The 22,708-nt window shown below is 44.7% G+C and overlaps 1 protein-coding gene across 1 annotated transcript in view; it reads right to left on the bottom strand.

Moving 5' to 3' along the window:
* Positions 1–22,708, bottom strand: part of LOC110490220 (synapsin-3) — a 130,754-nt gene that overhangs the window by 85,740 nt on the left and 22,306 nt on the right. The window contains exons 3-4 of the mRNA XM_021563489.2: positions 17,244–17,301; positions 439–530 (exon numbers count right to left, since the gene is read on the bottom strand). Of these exons, the coding sequence (XP_021419164.2) occupies positions 439–530; positions 17,244–17,301 (150 nt within the window). The remainder of the gene's footprint in view (positions 1–438; positions 531–17,243; positions 17,302–22,708) is intronic.

Raw genomic sequence — 22,708 nt, 5'->3', positions numbered from 1 at the left:
GAATTCTGGAACTCTGAGAAGTAGTGTTTGGGCTGGGAGGAAGGATACAGAGGTAATAAGGTTGGGTGCTTTTGATGCTGTACTTCTTTTCAGAGGTATTTCACAGAAATGTTTTGCGTGACAGTAATAGCCAGTCCTTTTCATATAATTTCCCACTGGCTCCATCGTCTTTTGTGATGTCTTTTTTTGTGACTGAAAGCAAATGTATATACACACACACACACACACACACACACACACACACACACACATATTACTTGTCTACAATGTAGCTGGTGGCTGTTGAAAGGGAATAACTGGAGCCATTGTCTGGACCCACTGAGGGAGACTGAAGATGCGTGGGCAAATGCGTCAGAGCAGAGCTACTGACGGACATACAGGGGCCGCTCTCTCTTTCTCCATCTTCTTCCATCGCTTTCTCTCTCTTTGTTACCTTACCTGACCACTTTGGTTCCTCCTCTTATGGCCTGCATATCAATCATACACCCAGTGTTCATGTACGAAGCCAGGTTGATCTCTGAGAACTCTGCCTGTGAAACAAGGAGAAAAACACCACGCTGATTATACACATTATTCACTGGGGGATAGAAGTAGCAAATGACTGTAAAACACAATTTCCATTTGGTGTATATAGGCCTGAATCAACAACATAAAACAGTCCTCTAACTTTTCAACACGAACATAAAAGCCACCTGCCCTTTCCTATGGCTTTCTGTAAAATAATTGAACTATATGAGAGTAAAACATTCCACACGCACACGCACACACACACACACGCACACGCACACACACACTAATGTTGCCACACTTGGATGTGAGTGGGAAACATCAACGTTCAAAATAGTTTGCAGCAGAAAACACCCATCACTCAGAATCTATGATGTCATGTGTAAGTGAGTGGTGTGGAAGGCTCTACCACTTAAGCTCCAGTCACCCCTGAATTCTGCAAAAATGTGTACAACGTAGAACACCAAATAATGCATGCAGAGCAGAATTAGGCCGATACCCACTAATTATCAAAATCCAGAAAAGAGCCGTTAAATTCTATAACCACCTAAAAGGATGCGATTCCCAAACCTTCCATAACAAAGCCATCACCTACAGAGAGATGAACCTGGAGAAGAGTCCACTAAGCAAGCTGGTCCTGGGGCTCTGTTCACAAACACAAACAAACCCTACAGAGCCCCAGGCCAGCAGCACAATTAGACCCAACCAAATCATGAAAAAACAAAAAGATAATTACTTGACACATCGGAAAGAATTAACAAAAAAACAGAGCAAACTAGAATGCTATTTGGCCCTACACAGAGAGTACACAGCGGCAGAATACCTGACCACTGTGACTGACCCGAAATGAAGGAAAGCTTTGACTATGTACAGACTCAGTGAGCATAGCCTTGCTATTGAGAAAGGCCGCCGTAGGCAGACATGGCTCTCAATAGAAGACAGGCTATGTGCCCACTGCCCACAAAATTAGGTGGAAACTGAGCTGCACTTCCTAACCTCCTGCCCAATGTATGACCATATTAGAGAGACATATTTCCCTCAGATTACACAGATCCACAAAGAATTCGAAAACAAATCCAATTTTGATAAACTCCCATATCTACTGGGTGAAATTCCACAGTGTGCCATCACAGCAGCAAGATTTGTGACCTGTTGCCACGAGAAAAGGGCAACCAGTGAAGAACACACACCATTGTAAATACAACCCATATTTATGCTTATTTATTTTATCTTGTGTCCTTTAACCATTTGTACATTGTTAAAACACTGTATATATATATAATATGACATTTGTAATGTCTTTATTGTTTTGAAACTTCTGTATGTGTAATGTTTACTGTTAATTTTTATTGTTTATTTCACTTTATATATTCACTTTATATATTATCTACCTCACTTGCTTTGGCAATGTTAACATATGTTTCCCATGCCAATAAAGCCCTTGAATTGAATTGAATTGAGAGAGAGAGACACAGAGATACAGAGACACAGAGATACAGAGAGATACAGAGCCAGAGAGGAGAGACAGATAGACTAATCAAGTTATCCAGAGTCTGTCTGTGGCCTCCCGGAGAGGACAGGACAGCAGAGGCCTTGTGACAGGGAGGGAGGCTTTAGCCCAGGCAGCTACTTAATGACTTGATCAAACTCCCAGGCAGAGCAGAGATCCTCTCTGGAGGGGAACTGACACTGCAGCTTGGCCTGTCTGGGAGAGAGCTCTGGGAACAGAGGGACTACAATGGGGCATTAGGGGCCAAGTGCCTCCATTGTCTCTTATGTAATTATAAGTTAGAAAAAGATTTGCTCCAGAGATTTAACTCCCATGAATCTGTTTTTTTAGTCTCTCACTGGCTGACTGTGTTCTCAGGACAGTACCTCGCAAGGAGACACGTGCATAATGTGCCTAAATGTTATAAATTCATAACAGATTCCAAATCTACCGACATCTGCTTCAGCCCAGACACAGATCACATACATGATTAGCTATTGGTACATTTTGCTGCAAGGTAAATACTGTACAATCAGGCACTTGCACAATGGCTGTGGCCCAGTGGGGGAACTTGTTATTGAGACACACGTCCTCTATGTATGGCATGTCTGCTAAAGTGTGGGCTGATAAAACACACCCTATTTATGCTAGAGAACCACAGAGACAGACAGGCCAATGAATGATGCTGTCCTAAGCCAGGAATCAGGAAGGAATTAAACACTACATTTCAAATATATTTTACATATTTTTTCAAATCATAATAAAATAACAAAATCACTGCAGTCATTTCAGTTTGGGGTTTTGTTTGATCATATGCTGGGTTCACGTCGTTGTTTTTGGCCTTGATGACCTTGTTTGGGTGTCGGTACCCTAAAAGATTTAGCTTCACTGATGGCCAAAAAGCTAATGAACCCTAAAGAAAATACAACATTCCTGCCTTACTTTACTATGAACATGCTTCCAACATGTTAGCTCTGTGGAGATGGGGAGGCCAGTCTACTCGGGATGGAAGGAGAGGTGAGGGTTAGGGGTCAAATGTCAAGAAGGATCGGTTTCAGTACGTATACTGCAGTGTGGGATGTTACAGAGTTAGAGTAGAGCTCGTCTCAGGCCCTCCAAGTCCTAGCTAGGTGCTCCCGTTAGAAGTTATGAACCAAAAGCCCCAGAGAGAGATCCGTAAGAGCTTGACCTCGGAACAGCAAGATGTTGACCTCCGACTTCTAGTGGTAACATTTGTCAGACTTAACATCACTATGACGAATGTAGCGTTACACTAAGGCAGAGGCATTTTAATGGGTCCTCAATGTGTAGTCCTGCAACTTTTCTACTATGAAAAATTCAATTTGGAGAGCGTGTTGGTGATGTAATTTGTCATATGAGGAACCTACATGGGCTCGTGGTGGGCCAAATTCAATAAATCACTCTTCCTATAGGCTACATAGTTAAACAATGAGTTACTCATGTAAATAAACAAGCTGCGCTGAGTACAAAACATTATGAACTCTCCGTGGTGTAGACTGACGGGGTGAATCAAGACGAAAGCTACGATCACTTATTGATCTCACATGTTAAATCCACTTCAAATCAGTGTAGAGGAAGGAAGACAGGTGAAAGAAGGATTTTAAAGCCTTGAGACAATTGAGACATGGATTTTCCAATACAAAAATAGTTATGTGCCTTTTAATGGGGCATGGTAGTCGGTGTCACGTGCACCAGTTTGTGTCAAGAACTGCAACGCTGTTGGATTTTTCACGCTCAACAGTTTCCTGTGTGTATCAAGAATGGTCCACCACCCAAAGGATATGCAGCCAACTTTGGAGTCAACATGGGCCAGCATCCCTGTGGAACGCTTTCGACACCTTGTAGAGTCCATGACCCGATTAATTGAGTCTGTTCTGAGGACAAAAAGGCGGGTTTAGCAGTTTAGCTGCTCTAGTGTTAATACGAACTTTGTCAAAGTAAAGCCACAAAATGTCGTTCGAAACATGTGCTGTGCAAATAGAAAAACAAAAGCCACCGGTGTAGGCATTGTCCTTGGCCGATGAACGTGGATGACAAGAACTCCCAGGAACATGGATGACTTGTCAATGTGAGTCCGGCCTCTGAGGTATTGATGGAGAAACATGAGCTTGTCCTCTAACCTGAGAAGCACTCTGAGACCTCACTGACATGTGTCAATCTCCAAAAGGTCATAACTTGAAGAGACCATTACTTTCCTTAACTTCCAGTGTTTGTTGTTTTGTGAGGCACCAGCGTTGCTCTTCAGCTATCTTTCTGGGTCTCTGCAGAGTGGATACTTTGTAGGAAAGGATGCAGGCCAAAGCCTCCATTTACTTGAATAGAAAACAGTGTCTTCTGTACAGTTTATTGCAACCAATATACTCCAGAATCCTATTCAAAATGCTCAATTGTGGCCAGCACAAACAAAAAGTATGGGGGGAGTCTTCCTCAATGTCTTCCTCATTTGTTTGTTTCCAGAACAATGTGCCAACTTAACAAAACAGTCGTTTTTTCTGTAAAAAAAATACCCCCTCTTTTTATTTATTGTGTTGCGCTTACAGAGGAGAAGAAGAGAGCAGGGGGCGAGTAAATTCCCTAATCTCATTTATGGGACAGCAAGGCGCCACTCACTCTCAATGCGCCTCAAAGACACAACACACTGGAACTTGGCTCCCTTCCACTCCTCAGCTCCTCTCCACTGATACCCGCCTCTCAACGAAACATCTGTGTGCTCGGCACAATGCTTTACCATCACCAAGAAAGACTCTTAAAAGACGTAACAGACACACACAGAGGTGCTAACTTTCTCACACACACACACACACAAATGCACAGAGAATCACGCACAGAGAATCGCACACATCTACACACACGCCACACAACCCAGTATACAGATCTGCAACTCATCCCCCTGGCAAATTGCAATCCCTCAGCAGGGGCCTACATTGACATTTGCTGTGACCAGATAAAACCAGAAGAGTGGGCTAGTTTCTGGCAACAACCAAAAACGCTCCACAACTCCTGCTATTGGCTGGCTGGCTCGGTGGGGCCCTCTGTCATTGGACAGTTATGGATGAGCCGTTTTTGTGACTGGGGCGAGTGCCCGGGACACAGGGCCTGTTTGACAGTGCCATGGTTACCATCAGGGTAATAGATTCAGATTTGTGTTAGAGCAGCTCTCACCCTGGGAAAGGAAAACAGGACAGGATACATGGGAACTGCCTTCTCTCCCCTTAAACTGCCCCCCAGTACACGATTCTTCTTTCCTCTATAACCGCCACTGGTGTCATTTAACGCTGGATCTATGTGTTAGAGTTACAGTATTTCTAAATGTGCCAGGAGGCTGCAGTACAGGTCTTTGATGCTGGTGTCCGACATACCAAGCAGTCGGGCCAGAGAGCCATCTTTCTAGGACAATTCAATGAGTGCCTAAATGATACTCACACCAAATCTCCCACAACCTGTTAATATTCGAGGAACAGGATCTGAAGTGCTAACTGTCCCATATGTGTTTGTTTTTAAAACCATACCCTGGCCTCAAGAAGAGTGTTCCATGACTTAACTGATTAAAGTCTCTCTAGTGGCTCTGTAGTGTTCCATCCTTGAAGCTGCCTTGGTCAAATCTGGACTTGAGATAGAGTGCACGTGCATAACTCAAATTTGTGCACGAATTTGTGACAAATCCAATTTGATTTGTCACATGCGCCAAATACAACAGGAGTAGACCTTACAGTGAAATGCTTACTTAAAAGCCCTTAACCAATTACGCAGTTAAGAAAAATAAATAAAATGAAATAAAAGTAACAAATAATTAGAGAGCAGCAGGAAAATAACAATAGCGAGGCTATACACAGGGGGTACCGGCACAGAGTCAATGTGCGGGTGCACTGGTTAGTCAAGGTAATTGAGGTAATATGTACATGTAGGAAGAGTTATTAAAGTGACTATGCAGACAATAACAGAGAGTAGCAGCAGCGTAAAAGAGGGGGATAGTCTGAGTAGCCATTTGATTAGATGTTCAGGAGTCTTATGGCTTGGGGGTAGAAGCTGTTTAGAAGCCTTTTGGTCCTAGACTTGGCGCTCCGGTACCGCTTGCCATGCGGTAGCAGAGAGAACAGTCTATGACTATGGTGGCTGGAATCTTTTAAAATTTTTAGGGCCTTCCTCTGACACCGCCTGGTATAGAGGTCCTGGATGGCAGGAATGTACTGGGCCGTACATTCCTGCCAGTGATGTACTGGGCCGTTCTCACTACCCTCTGTAGTGCCTTGCGGTCGAAGGCCGGGCAGTTGCCATACCAGGCAGTGATGCAACCAGTCAGGAAGCTTTCGATGGTGCAGCTGTAGAACTTTTTCAGGATCTGAGGACCCATGCAAAATCTTTTCAGTCTCCTGAGGAGGAATAAGTTTTGTTGTGCCCTCTTCACGACTGTCTTGGTGTGTTTGGACCATGTTAGTTTGTTGGTGATGTGGATGCCAAGGAATTTGAAGCTCTCAACCTGCTCCAGTACAGCCCGTCGATGAGAATGCGAGCGTGCTCAGTCGTCCTTTTCCTGTAGTCCACAATCATCTCCTTTGTCTTGAGGTCATGTCTCTGACCTCCTCACTATAGACTGTCTCGTAGTTCTCGGTGATCAGGCCTACCACTGTTGTGTCATCGGCTTACTTAATGATGGTGTTCGAGTCGTGCCTGGCCGTGCAGTCATGAGTGAACAGCTCCCGTGTGGCGCAGCGGTCTAAGGCACTGCATCTCAGTGCAAGATGCATCACTAGTTGGGGCGGCAGGTAGCCTAGTGGTTAAAGCAATTGGGCCAGTAACCGAAAGGTTTCTAGATCAAAAGCCCAAGCTGACAAGGTAAAAACCTGTTGTTCTGCCCCTGAACAAGGCAGTTAACCCACTGTTCCTAGACTGTCATTGTAAATAAGAATTTGTTCTTAACTGACTTGCCTAGTTAAATAAAGGTTACATTAAATAAACTACAGGCCATGGTTTGAATACAGGCTGCATCACATCTGGCAGTAATTGGGAGTCCCATAGGGCGGCGCACAATTGCCCCAGGGTCGTTCAGGTTTGACTGGGGTAGGCCGTCATTGTAAATAAGAATTTGTTCTTAGCCTACTTGCCTAGTTAAAAAAGGTTCAAATATATATATATATTTAGTACAGGAGGGGACTGAGCACGCACCCCTGAGGGGCCTCCGTGTTGAGGATCAGCATGGTGGTTGTGTTGTTACCTACCCTTACCACCTGGGTGCGGGACATCCAGGATCCAGTTGCAGAGGAAGGTGTTTAGTCCCAGGGTCCTTAGCTTAGTGATGAACTTTGAGGGCACGATGGTGTTGAACACTGAGCTGTAGTCAATTAATAGCATTCTCACATAGGTGTTCCTTTTGTCCAGATGTGAAAGGGCAGTGTGGAGTGCAATAGAGATTGCATCATCTCTGAATTTGTTGGGGTGGTATGCAAATTGGAGTGGGTCTGAGATTTCTGGGATAATGGTGTTGATGTGAGCCATGACCAGCCTTGCAAAGCACTTCATGGCTACAGACGAGAGTGCTACGGGTCAGTAGTCATTTAGGCAGGTTACCTTAGTGTTCTTGGGCACAGGCACTATGGTGGTCTGCTTTAAACATGTTGGTACTACAGACTCAGACAGGGAGAGGTTGAAAATGTCAGTGAAGACGCTTGCCAGTTGGTCAGGGCATGCACCGAGTACACGTCCTGGTAATCTGTCTGGCCCTGCGGCCTTGTGAATGTTGGTTGACCTGTTGAAAGGTCTTACTCACATCGGCTGTGGAGAGCGTGATCACACAGTCGTCCAGAACAGCTGATGCTCTCATGCATGCTTCAGTGTTACTTGCCTCGAAGTGAGCATAGAAGTAATTTAGCTCATCTGGTAGGCTTGTGTCACGGGGCGGCTCTCGGCTGTGCTTCCCAGCTCTACCCTTTAGCTCAGTGCGGATGCTCCCTGTAATCCATGGCTTCTGGTTGGGGTATGTAGGTACAGTCACTGTGGGGACAAAGTCATCAATGCACTTATTGATGAAGCCAGTGACTGATGTGGTGTACTCCTCAATGCCATTGGAAGAATCCCAGAACATTTTCCAGTCTGTGCTAACCAGCAGAAATCAGAAGGATAGAATTATGGTCAGATTTGCCAAATGGAGGGCGAGGGAGAGCTTTGTACATGTATCTGTGTGTGGAGTAAAGGTGGTCTAGAGTTTCTTCCCCTCTGGTTGCACATTTCAAATCAAATTTTATTGTTCACTTACACATGGTTAGCAGATGTTAATGTGAGTGTAGCGAAATGCTTGTGCTTCTAGTTCCGACTGTAACCGTTGTCGTCTTCCTCTTCTGAGGAGGAGTAGGAAATATCGGACCAATATGAAAAACACAAACGGAAAATAACCACCCACAAACAAGAGTGGGAAAACAGGCTACCTAAGTATGGTTCTCAATCAGAGACAACGATTGACAGCTGCCTCTGATTGGGAACCATACCAGGCCAAACACATAGAAATATAAACACAAGAACAAAACATAGAATGCCCACCCCAACTCACGCCCTGACCAACCTAAAATAGAAACATACAAAAGGAACTAAGGTCAGGACGTGACACCGTGCAGTAATATCTAACAAGTAATCTTACAAATTCACAACAACTACCTTATACACACAAACGTAAAGGGGTGAATAAGAATATGTACATATAAATATATGGATGAGCGATGGCCGAGCAGCATAGGCAAGATGCAGCAGATGGTATAGAATACAGCATATACATACAGTGCCTTGTGAAAGTATTCGGCCCCCTTGAACTTTGCAACCTTTTGCCACATTTCAGGCTTCAAACATAAAGATATAAAACTGTATTTTTTTGTGAAGAATCAGCAACAAGTATTAAAGTGGTGTGATTAAAAGTGACTAGTGATACCTTTATTAAATCCATTTATTAAATGTATTAAAGTGGTCAGAGATTTGTGTCTGTATGTTGGCAGCAGCCACTCTATGTTAGTGATGGCTGTTTAACAGTCTGATGGCCTTGAGATAGAAGCTGTTTTTCAGTCTCTCGGTCCCAGCTTTGATGCACCAGTACTGACCTCGCCTTCTGGATGATAGCGGGGTGAACAGGCAGTGGCTCGAGTGGTTGTTGTCCTTGATGATCTTTTTGGCCTTCCTGTGATATCTGGTAGTGTAGGTGTCCTGAAGGGCAGGTCGTTTGCACCCAGTGGTGGAGCAGTTGCCGTACCAGGCGGTGATACAGCCCGACAGGATGCTCTCGATTGTGCATCTGCAAAAGTTTGTGAGTGTTTTACGTGACAAGCCACATTTCTTCAGCCTCCTGGAGGTTGAAGTGGCACTGTTGTGCCTTCTTCACCACGTTGTCTTTGTGGGTGGACCATTTCAGTTTGTCCGTGATGTGTACGCCGAGGAACTTACAACTTTCCACCTTCTCCACTACTGTCCCATCGATGTGGATGGGGGGATGCTCATTCTGCCGTTTCCTGGAGTCCACAATCATCTCCTTTGTTTTGTTGACATTGAGTGAGAGGTTATTTTCCTGACACCACACTCTGAGGGCCCTCACCTCCTCCCTGTAGGCCGTCCTTCCACTGTAGTGTCACCTGCAACTTGATGATTGGGTTGGAGGCGTGCATGGCCAAGCAGTCAAGGGTGAACAGGGAGTACAGGAGAGGGCTGAGAACGCACCCTTGTGGGGCCCCAGTGTTGAGGATCAGCGGGGTGGAGATGTTGTTTCCTACCTTCACCACCTGGGGACGGCCCGTCAGGAAGTCCAGGACCCAGTTGTACAGGGCGGGGTCGAGACCTAGTGTCTTGAGCTTAATGACGTGTTTGGAGGGTACTATGGAGTTAAATACTGAGCTATAGTCAATGAACAGCATTCTTACATAGGTATTCCACTTGTCCCCATGGGATAGGGCAGAGTGCAGTGTGATGGCGATTGCGTCGTCTGTGGACCTATTGGGGCAGTAAGCAAATTGGAGTGGGTCTAGGGTATCAGGTAGTGTGGAGGTGATATGATCCTTGACTAGTCTCTCAAAGCACTTCATGATGACAGGGCGATAATCATTTAGTTCAGTTACTTCTGCTTTCTTGGAGACAGGAACAATGGTGGCCATCTTGAAGCATGTGGGCACAGCAGACTGGGATAGGGATTGATTGAATATGTCCGTAAACACATCAGCCAGCTGGTCTGCTCATGCTCTGAGGACATGGCTAGGGATGCCGTCTGGTCCCGGCAGCCTTCCGAGGGTTAACACGTTTAAATGTTTTACTCACGTTGGCCACGGAGAAGGAGAGCCCACAGGCTTTGGTATCGGGCCGTGTCAGTGGCACTGTATTGTCCTCAAAGCGAGCAAAGAAGTTGTTTAATTTGTCTGGCGCGCAAGACGTTGATGTCCTCGACGGAGCTGGTTTCTTTTCGTAATCCGTGATTGACTGTAGACACTGCCACATACGTCTCATGTTTGAGCCGTTGAATTGCGACTCTGCTTTGTCTCTATACTGAAGCTTTGTTTGTTTGATTGCCTTGCGAAGGGAATAGCTACACATTTAACATGCTGGTAGAAATGAGGTAAAACGGATTTTAGTTTCCCTGCAGTAAAGTCCCAGGCCACTAGGGGTGCCGCCTCTGGATGAACATTTTCCTGTTAGCTTCTGGCGGTATACAACTCATTGAGTGTGGTCTTAGTGCCAGCATCGGTCTGTGGTGGTATGTAGACAGCTATGAAAAATACAGATGTAAACTCTCTAGGTAGATAGTGTGGTCTACAGATTATCATAAGATACTCTACCTCAGGCGAGCAAAACCTAGAGACTTCCTTAGATATTGTGCACCAGCTGTTGTTTACAAATACACATAGACCACCACCCCTTTTCTTACAAGAGGCTGCAGTTCTATCCTGCCGATACAGTGTATAACCTGGCAGCTGTATGTTATTCATGTCGTTGTTCAGCTACGACTCCGTGAAACATGAGATACAGTTTTTAATGTCCCGTTGGTCGGATATACATGCTTTTAGTGAGTCCAATTTATTATCCAGCGATTGTACTTTGGCCAATAGGACCAATGGCAGATTAGCTACTTGTCGGCGGATCCTGACAAGGCACCTCTATCTCCTCCCACGAATCCTCAGTCTCTTCTCCTGCAAATGACGGGGATGAGGGCCTGTTCTGGTGTCTGGAGTAAATCCCTCTTGTCTGACTCATTAAAGAAAAAGCTATTTTCGGTCATACGAGACGGTAGCAGCAACATTATGTACAAAATAAGTTACAAACAATGAGAAAAAAGAAAACAAAATAGCACGGTTGGTTAAGCGACAACAAAAGGTCAGCCGTCCTCTTTGGCGCCATCTTGGAACTGAGTGTTTGTATGAGAGTGTTTGTGAGTATTTTAAAGTCTGTATTAGGCCCTCTGAACAGGCGGCGGAGGGTATAAATCAGTATTCTGAGAGCACTCTGCCCAACTGTACCACACACACACACACACACACACACACACACACACACACACACACACACACACACACACACACACACACACACACACACACACACACACACACACACACACACACACTCACACACGCACACACACACACACACACACACACACACACACACACACACACACACACACACACACACACACACACACACACACACACACACACACACACACACAGAGAGACACAGACAGGGCCCCAGGACAAGTGGACAGCACAGTAAAAACAGCAATAGACTCCAAATATGGTCCCCCCTCCCCTTCCCTCTCCTCCCCCTCTCTCCTTGCTAACAACACAAAGCTCATCTGAAATCTTTGAGAGTATTTTTACAATTCTGCTAATTTGTGTCATTGAGGTTCATGTGCACAAGGTGCCTTTCGCTATGGTCAGGTGACAAACGTGTAAACGAGAACTTTGGTGGCCTGGAGTCAAACCACATGCAAATCTAAAGCATTATCCCAACATTCAGAATGTGATAATAAGTGACTTTACTACACTATGCCGGCTTCTGTCGGCAAAAAGCCTGTGATCGATATTGACATATGCAACTGTGATACAACAATTCATGAGGTGTCACGCTCTTAGGACACAGGGTACGGATAAACAATGACAATAGCTTAACTCCTAGAACTGTGGCAAGCTCTATCACAGAAAGGATTCTCTGCTTCATGTGCGAGACCCATTTAGACTAAACCTCCTGCTCCTCCCCCCTACCACCCCCAATCATTACATGGCCCATTATATCTCCTGTAAAAGAAACAGTCCCCCTGACCAGATCCCTCTCGATATATACAAAAGCAACAGCCGGAGTGGGAAACCTAAAATAGCTCCTGGTGATGAACGTAGATGTGGGGGTAGGCAAATGAAGGCTCCTATCTTGTGGTTTCCTTTGGGTCCAAACATAGCTGTTTTTCAACAGCAGAAATGACTATTTACTTGGACTCGATACACTTCACCTCATTTATCTGAACAAACAAATGTGTGCTGCATTGTAAGGCAGTGGAGTCTGAGGAGAGCAGCAACCTTTCCATAATAGAAACCTTATTATCATCTATATAGGGCACAGCTGCACTTGTCCGAGTTGGTCAAGAAAGGGCAACAGGAGTCTTTGTACAGTTTGCCAGTGCTGATCCCTCGTAAAAGATTTCCAACTGAACATCAATCTTGTAACAACGTCAACACAGATGCCCTGAACCTCTGAGGGTGGAGACGTGAGGGTGGAGACCACTCCACCTCTGAGGGTGGAGACAGGAGTCTTTGTACAGTTTGCCAGTGCTGATCCCTCGTAAAAGATTTCCAACTGAACATCAATCTTGTAACAACGTCAACACAGATGCCCTGAACCTCTGAGGGTGGAGACGTGAGGCGATTACTAAGGGTACGGATTACACAGACCCAATTGGCTGTGAATCTCCATTACTGCAGAAGAGAGGAGCGTGGAAGAACAAGGTGGAGGGGAGCAGAGCGGAGAAGAGCAGGCATTCTGTTCTCACTGAGGTCATAGGCCTGGTGAGCAGATGTTGCCCCTTCTGACCCGACTAGAACTCATTCTAAATCACATAATTTGTCCAATTGCGCAAAATTGAGTACTTATCTTCCTCTACTCATGAACAAGGGTTGTCGAGTACCAATATGTACCCAGTGGATGGCTATTATTGCATTTGAATCATGCCTGTGATGTTAATATCACATTGACGCAGATGAAACGAGCAAGCAGCCTTGGAAAAAAACATTACTCACAGGGGAAAGAAACTGGATGTCATGACCGAGATCCTCCGCTTGGCACTGCTTAGCCCACGAGCACAGAAAGGGAGCACACATCCAAGAGACTTCAAAAGAGACACAAAAGGCATTGTGGGAGATAGTGGAAAAAACCCAGAAGCCCCGTGTATGCACCTTTAGAGTCACATCAACAATCTGAACACACACAGGATCTCCTGGCACAAGTGTGTAGAGATAAGAGTGGGCACAGTCAATGGCGCAGGGTATCTTGGAGCACTTATTGAGAGATTGATAAGACTCCCACAGGGTAAGTCAATGAGGATCTGGGCAGCAGCTCAAGGCCAAGCCAAGGTTGATCGGTGCCAAAGAAAAACCCTGGGAACGAGTTCAGTTGGACGTGCCTGGCATGAGGCAGGATACCTGTGGTACCTAGGGCAACATCTGGCACTCAAGAAGGTCTAGCTAATCAGACACAGCATCTTATTTTACTTGTTAAACTTGATCTTGCAGCTTGGAAAACTATGACAGTGATGGGATTTGTTCACACTCTCTTCATGTATCGTATACGCCTACTTGCAGATGTGCACCACACAGCAGAACGTTCAAACTTTGCTGAAGCTGTCACTGGACAAGCATGCCGAATGCTAGCTCCACGCTAGACGATAACGCTCATTATTATGGAACTCGTGCAAATGTATGGAGCACAAAGAATCAACTGATTAATGTTAGGTGGGACCTAACGTTCAATTGATGCACTGCTCTCCGTTCTATTCATGCAACCCAGTGAAACATGAGTGTGAAGAGTATATAAAACGACGCATGACGTTCCCTCTGAAACTATGCTATTCAGAGACAAGGTGACACCGATATAGAGCCTTAGCTATGAGCTGAATGTAAAAAAAAGTTTTGCTTGTAATCTGTTTGTCATCTGCACGGCGCAATGGAGAGTGTTCTGAAGACGTTTTGTCCTCTGTGTTTCAGTGTTTTATACATGTCGAGGCGCCGGGAAAGTTAACCTTCAAAAACAGGGCCTCGTCGGTGTGGAGGAGAGTGTTTTGTGACAACATGCTCACACCTGAAATATTTCAATGGGGTTGGGCAGAGGGGCATATCAAGAGATACACTATATATGCAAATGTATGTGCACACCGTTTCAAATTAGTGAAATAGGCTATTTCAGCCACATCCATTGCGGACAGGTAACAAATCGATCTCACAGCCATGTACTCTCCATAAACAAATATTGGCAGTAGAATGGCCTTACTGAAGATCTCACTGACTTTCATCGTGGCACAAATCAGTTTGTCAAATTTCAGCCCTGCTAGAGCTGTTCCCGAACAACTGTGAGTTCTGTTACTGTGAAGTGGAAACATCTAGGAGCAACAACGGCTCAGCTGCGATGTGGTAGACCACACAAGCTCACAGAACGGGAACACGAGTGCTGAAGTGCATAAAAGTCTTTGGTTTCAAAACTCACTACCGAGTTCCAAACGGTCTCTGGAAGCAACATCCACATAATAACTGTTCGTCGGGAGCTTCATGAAATGGGTTTCCATTGCTGAGCAGCCGCACACAAGCCTAAGATCACCATGTGTAATGCCAAGGGTCTGCTGGAGTGGTGTAGAGCTCGCCGCCATTTGGAGTCTGGAATAGTGGAAACGTGTTCTCTGGAGTGATGAATTACGCTACACCACCTAGCAGTCCGACGGGACTAATCTATGTTTTGCGCATGCCAAGAGAACGCTACCTGCCCCAATGCATAGAGCCAACTGTAAAGTTTGGTGGAGGAGTAATAATGTTCTGGGGCTGTTTTTCATGGTTCGGGTTGGCCCCTTAGTTCCAGTGAAAGGAAATCTTAACGCTACAGCACACAATGACATTCTAGACGATTCTGCGCTTCGAACTTTGTGGCAACAGTTCAGGGAAGGTCCGTTCCTGTTACAGCATGACAATGCCCCAGTGCACAAAGAGAGGTCCATACAGAAATGGTTAGTCAAGATCAGTGTGGAAGAACTTGACTGGCCTGCACAAAGCCCTGACCTCAACTCCATTGAACACCTTTGGTATCAATTAGAATGCAGAATGCGAGTTAGGCCTAATCTCCCAACATCAGTGCCCGACCTCACTAATGCTCTTGTGGCTGAATGGAAGCAAGTCCCCTCAGCAATGCTCCAACATCTGGTGGAAAGCCTTCGCAGAAGAGTGGAGGCTGTTATTGCAGCAAAGGGTGCACCAACTCCATATTAATGCCCATGAGTTTAGAATGAGATGTTTGATGAGCAGGTGTTCACTTACTTTTGCTCATGTAGTGTACCAGACCTCAATAGGTCTCTCTTTCTCTCTCACATTCTCTCTGTCTTTCTGGCTGTCTATCTGCCTTTCTCTCTCTCTCAGCTATCAGAAGCTGCTATGGGTGGCCTGTACACTGCCTGTGCCTCAGACTGGCACCTTATATGGCAGCAGCTGGGCGCAGAGCAGGAGAGCTAGCTAGGTTGGCTTTGGGCACGTGGGCACCAGTTGAGTTCAGAGCAGGGTGAGGGAAGACAACAACACTGCAGAGCTGAGGAGGTAGGAAAGAGAGGAAAAGAGAGAGAGCAAGGGGGCTGTGATTTTATTGTAGTTTTCAACAAAAAAAAGGGGGCCATCATCCCATTGATCCAACTTTTCACACAGGGATCGGGTTTCCTTCATCCTTGAGTTTTATGTTAGATGTACTAACACCCGGCGAGCGGTCCCGGCTGGGCTGTGTAGGGTGGGAAGGCTGGCGGCGGAGAGCAATTAGCATCTGACTCGTTACCCTGCAAGGAGCGGAGGAGGACTTCTGAGAAACAGTGGAGGGTCTGGCAAAAATAAAAGTGGGGTTAGATGGGGTTTAGGGGGATTGAGGGTGCGACCCCCATAGCGGTCCTTTCGCTCTTGATTTAAGGGTCCTAATTAAGAGCCGCCACGTTTTTATTTGGGCTTACTCTCAGCAACGCCGAGAACTGCTACAAAAACGCAGAGCCCCCATATTTCTCAATTCTTAAAAAATGCATGATTTTAACTTACAACTCCAAGCCCCACTAGCCCAGCTACGGTCTCAATATTACTGAGAATCAGATCTAACCACAACAGTAGAGTGTTGAGCAAACAGACAGCCTATAAAGTCCCTGGTCTGGTCTTTTGTGGTTTGCTTTTTCCCTCTCCAAATAAATCCCACCACTTAATTTCAAAGACAACGACTCCAGTCTGCCCAATCGCTTGCAGATGTATGGCCAAGCTTTTAGGAGGGAAATTAGATGTTATCTACCCACCAAAAATACTGTATGTCTAGACGGTTGCGTATTTTTGCATATACATTGGCACTGACGGCATCTTTTCATATAAAAAAAAAAGAAGATAAATGCCCATTAAAACTGCCGTGTTTGTGCTACAAGGTTAAGAACAGGTTACTTCAGGGGAAAGTTGGTGTGACAAACCATTTGTAAAAGAGCTACCTGATGGGAGAGTCAGAAATAATGAATCGAACTACTGCCATTGCTAGCTTCTGATTCAAATAGAAAAGCATCAACTCAGAACTGTAAGGGACTGCTTCTGACACGAGTCCAGAAAACATTTCAATTCTCCCTGCATATAATCCAATGCTGAGAAGACGAGTACATAAAAATAAGTACATTCCATCAGGCAGCCAAGCACATACTGTACACAAACACAGAGCATGCTAGCATGATAACAGGCTAACTGAGGCATGGGAGTAAAAAAAGCCATGCACTTAGTGTCTAATAGGTACATAATACCTGCTGCTACCCAGCTGCTAAAGCTCTAACATGCTATCCTAATGGTGCTTGAATATAACAGCTTAGATTCCTAGTGGATGATGGGGTTACGAAATTGTGAAAGATGTGGGTCAAGTCAGTCACCCAAGAGTGGCATCAGCTGAGCTAACAAAACCCAATCCCTCGTCTGAGCCATCCCCAGCCACATTCCCCTGCAGCTCCAACAGTCCTAACGCCACCAACCTGCTCCACCCGGATGTCGCACTCCCCGTTCAACTTCTTCCCTCGGAAATACTTGGCCCTGTGGGGAAAGAAATGGGAAAGAGACTAATAAGACGAGATGAAATGCGATCACAACTTTCAGAGCTCATAAATCTTTTTTTCACACAGTAGCCTAGGGGAGCTTCTAGACAGGGAAAGATTGTCTACAGTCGTGAAATGACCTGTGTCGGAGACGACTAGAAAATAGCTTCTCCAGTATCACCTGAGTCCTGGATAATTACAAAGGTATCTATTGTAGTGGCCACCTGTGTATACTCTACCACGACACTTCTGTTTCTTCGCCAACAGAGACAAGTATGTAGTCATAACAACAGTATGCAGTCAAAACAACCTCGGAATAATCTGTTTATTTGATTAAGGAAGGCTGAAACATCAAGTTTTCCAAAATAGCTTGAGACCATTGACAAATATTATTTGTTTCCATGATTACAACATTATGGTCCTTGTGTAGTACCATACAAACTTTCCCAGACTAAAAACCAGCTGAGCCTCATAATCAGTCATAACATCATATCCCCCACCTATTAGGCGGTTAGGCACCTCCTGAAGAAACAGCAAGAGAAGAGAAAGAGTAAAGAGAGAGAGGCGAATCTCAAATCAACAGGATATTAAAAGAGATATGACTCAATGGAACAATGTCCCAGTACACAAACAGTAACAGTGATGTCCTTTTTTTTGTCATCTGAGTCTGTCTGTCTGAAAACCCATTTCCTGTTCCTAACCGTGACATCCTTACAGGCCAGGCTTCACTGGCATCATCAAACACCATAGGCAGGAAACCTGATTACATTTTTAGACAGCCCTGATAACCAACCAAACAAACACAAACAACCACAAAAACACAAGGAACAAACAGAAACACGAGGCAGAAACCGGCGGTGACGGTGTCGCTTTAAAAAGCGAGGGATTGGGTATGTGTGTGTTTGGAGAAGAGGAAGGGGGTGGACATTCACATAAATCTGGACATTTCAGATATACTACCTCTCGTGCACACTTTTGGGCGTTAAAGAGCTCTACGTTTATAGCCTGTGAGCCTGTGTCTTTGCCAACACTCTGTGGGTCCAGCCGGTGAACTCTCACCCCGAGCAGGCGTGGGCCGGTTATCAATCTGTCAAGGGCTACATGCTAGCTGTTGGTCTGTGTGTGTGTGTGTGTGTGTGTGTGTGTGTGCGTGCGTGTGTGTGCGTGTGTGTGCGTGTGTGTGCGTGTGTGTGCGTGTGTGTGTGTGTGTGTGTGTGTGTGTGTGTGTGTGTGTGTGTGTGTGTGTGTGTGTGTGTGTGTGTGTGTGTGTGTGCGTGTGTGTGTGTGTGTGTGTGTGTGTGTGTGTGTGTGTGTGTGTGTGTGTGTGCTCTACATGCTGGAGGCTCCTGATCAGTAGGACACAGGCTGTTAGGGATTTAGAGTAACTGCCTCTCAACTCAACTCACTCTCTCTTCTCTTTGGGATTGCACTTTTTCTGGTAATCACCCAAAAGATTATTGGTGTCTTTTCTGTGACAGAATGGGGCCCTTCCAACTAATGAGTTTTTTTTCCACGGGGCCACCTGTGCGCGCACACTGCAATTTTTTTTTATAAATAAAAAATAACCCCTCAATAGACCCCCCTTCAAGCCAATGAGCAGTCATTATGACTGCAACATTCTAACAGTGTAATTAATACATTTTATATATGGTCTCGCTTGTTTTAGGTAACGTAAGAATACAATTTGTTTTGTTAGTTTATGTTACTGTAAGGCAGGGGTCTACAAACTTTTCTAACATGAGAGTTACTTTTAAATTATGAAACATGTTCAAAGGTCCTCCATTTTTTTTTTTGTAGCTTTCAAATAGGCACTTTGTATTTTCCCGATATTTCATTTTCTCAGCTTTATTTTTCCTGGTTTGTAATTTTTTTTTCAGTTTTCACTCTAAACAGTTCAAATGATTTCATAGAGAAACAATGAAATTAGACGTTCTGAGTCCATGTCAATGCTTAAATCACACCAGAAGACATTTTTTTAGGGCGGGGGAAAAAATGAACACATTTCGATTTTTTTGGAGTAATGTCTCTTTAATTGTGCAGTTCTGTATATGTCAAGACAGAGTTTGAAAAACAAAATCCCATCGGATTTGATACAAATAATCATTATATAATTCTGCCAGGTAAGCTTACTTTGCATCATTACCGCTGGAAAAATGAATGATAGACAAACACACACACACACCATCCACACCACACAGAAATACAAGGGCAATTTTGCTGGAAATTAATTGACAGATATTGTGTTACGTTTAGTTTTTTTTAAGCCAATTTGAACTAACTAGGGATAATGTCAAAATGGATTTGATTGGATAGTAGCCGGGAGCTTACGGTGTCTGATTACTTGACAGCTTGTGATAGAGTTCTCATTCCCAGCCCAAACCCGATAGGGTTTGGACTTATAAATGATAATACTACAATTATTGATTGTATTGAAAGGCATGAATTAATCAGCGTTATGGCGCTGTCCCAACCAAAACGGTGCTGAAATGATCATAAATGGCTTTTTTTCAGAATGATTTGGCGAGCTACTCATAGCTGGGCTGTGAGCTACTGGTAGCTTGAGATCGACCTGTTGGAGACCCCTGCTATTTAAACACTAAAAACACCTCGATTAAAGTGTTCAATACTAATAATTTGATCTGTGGAGTGCATTTGTTACAACTATGAAACAGAAAGCATGTGTTGGAATGTGGTAACAGCTTCATTTTAGAACAAAATACAAAAAAATACCCCAACCACTTAGACGCACAAGATGCTCAGTCAAATAATGAAAACATCATTAGCCTAAACAACATTATAAACTGGGTGGTTTGAGCCCTGAAGGCTGATTGGATGACAGCCGTGGTATATCAGACTGTAGTATGACAAAACGTTTATTTTTACTGCTGTAATTACATTGGTAACCAGTTTATAATAGCAATAAGGCACCTCAGGGGTTTGTGGTATATGGCCAATATACCACGGCTAAGGGCTGTATGCAGGCACTGCGTTGCGTCGCGCTTAAGAACAGCCCTTAGCCGTGGTATATTGGCCATGTACCACACCCCCTTGTGCCGTATTGCTTAAAAATAAGCACCAAGTGTGCTTGATAAAGTGAAAATCAGCACAAAAGCAATAATGGCATTATAATTCATATAAGTCTCGATATGACAGCAGTCAAAAATAGTCAATTGTCAGCTTATTGGAGCATGTCCGTGTCACATAAACAAGGAAAGCTAGTGAATGCGTTGCTAATGTTTTGCTTTTCTTGAGATGTAGGGCCTGGTCTCTCAACGATGACATTTTGTGCAAATAAGCGGCCCGTAGCATTGTCATCGGCTTGTTCAATCCAAACAGGACCGTCCCTCCTCCCTCCTGTTTCACCGTTTCATTTGGTGGTGGCGCAGGCACCTGATCAGTGCACACCGTTCTGTCTTTTTTTTTTTGCGCTTAGGCCTCGGAGGTGTTGGTTCAGGCTGAGGCTCTGAATCGGAAGAATAATCATCAGAGATGTTGTGACTCATTTCTTCCCCACCATCTGAGTCTTTTTCATTCAGATGTGCGTCCATTCATCTTGGTCTTCTTGCCATTTGTAAATGCTTGGATTCGGTGTCCTGATTTAGCGTACATACCGTTTTGAGATTATAATTTAGAATAGATCAAAACAATAAAGGCCCGTCCTGTTCTTCATTCATAAATTGGTGATTACATAGTTATGCATCTTTCGCTTCCCCTCACTCATCAACTCACCCATTCTCCGCCTTTCTCCCCCATCACATATTACTTCATTAATTTCATGTTGTTATGTCTGTTAAATTAGTTTGGGTTTAGTTTTAGGTTCAGATTCGAGGCAATTATCAGGGTGCTTATCAACTGGGCATGGCACCTTCAAATATCGGGAGAAGGCTCGGAGTTGGCTCTACTGTCAGGAGAAGAAACTATCTCACCGGAGAAAGCAGCCGAGTGTGCTAAACAGCACCCCTCTCTTACTATATCATGTAGCTGTTGCTGCCTGGACAAAAAGAGCATGACATGCCATACTATTTTTGTCCAGACAACGTCAGATACACATAATGCCACACGGGGGCGCTGTTTAGCCCGCTCTGCTGATTTATCAGGGATTGATGAGTCTTTCTGTCGGCGTGCGTCTCGGTCCAATAAATTATCAGTATTTTAATATTTTATTTGGACAGGCAAGGAGGTGTGGTAGGGCGGGCCAGGCCCCCTAAGGACCATCCGTAACGCCTGCCCTGATTCCCTGCCTTGGTGTTTGTCTTCTCTGGCAGTATAAGGTCACACTAGCTCTCTCCTTACGTCTCTTCTTGCCGTACCCCTTTATCTCCCCCTATCCCTGCTTTCCATATGCTGCTTTACAGTACATGAGATGCAAATTCATCTCATCACTGATCTTCTTCTCAAGGTTTTCCAGCTGTTGAGCTGTTGACTATCAGATCCATGGTTATCCTTCCCTGTCATTTAGTTAGCGGTGAACCATTGAAAGCGTCTGACCTAGATACAGTAAAGACCAATGCTCTGTCATCCAGGGCCACTCTTACCTTCACCATGACCATAATAGAGCATGAGCCATGAAGCGAGACCAGGAGGCTCGCGTACGGGTTAAAAATTACTGGTATGTTTTCAAGCCAAGGCATTCATTGTACAACCTGTCATCACTTGAAATTATCCCTTCAATTTATGGTCAGTTGGACTTTAAAAGTGGAGGTGAGCAGCCCTTCGCATAGTTCCAAGAGTAAACACCCAGACAGGATTTGGCCCATGTTCTTCCCAAACACTCACTCTTACACACAGTCACACACCCATTGTAAAAACATAATGCAGAGGAATCCAGAATCTTTACCATGAAACTGTTCCCTCCATTGCATTAGTCTCCCATAAAGCCAAAGTGAGTCATGTATTTTGACAGATGATGAAATCTGGAATTTGCTATTCTTTCTTACACGTGAAAACATGGGTTAGGCTATATGACAATGAGAACTCACAGCCAGATTTTTCCCACAGTCATCAATTACTATCACTTCGACACAGATATGACAATAATGACATCAGTGATTGTATTGCATTCACCAAAGAACGGTTGGATAGAGTTATCTAATATAGGATCCTCCAAGACCCGGTACATTGTTCAGATTCGAACAACAACCTGACAGCTTCTTGGCTTGCAGAATGTCATGTGGCATGACAACGAGCCAATGGCAAGTCAGATGAGGAGGGCGAGATGGTGAGAGAGAGGGACGAGGCAGCCAAGCAGGAGAAAGGAGGAGAGAGGGAATCCTGGGAATGAGAGATTCCGAAAGACGGTGAGAGAAAAACAGAGAGGTGAGAATAGGAATGAGAGACCGAGAGCTAGCGAAAGATGGAATGAGAACTGGAGAGAGAAAAAAAGAGCATGAGGGAAAAGGAAAGAG

The sequence above is a fragment of the Oncorhynchus mykiss genome, chromosome 15 (assembly GCF_013265735.2).
Source record: "Oncorhynchus mykiss isolate Arlee chromosome 15, USDA_OmykA_1.1, whole genome shotgun sequence".
Classification (NCBI taxonomy): domain Eukaryota; kingdom Metazoa; phylum Chordata; class Actinopteri; order Salmoniformes; family Salmonidae; genus Oncorhynchus; species Oncorhynchus mykiss.
Note: the sequence above shows the minus strand (reverse complement) of the source record. Positions and strands in the feature narration are given on the sequence as shown.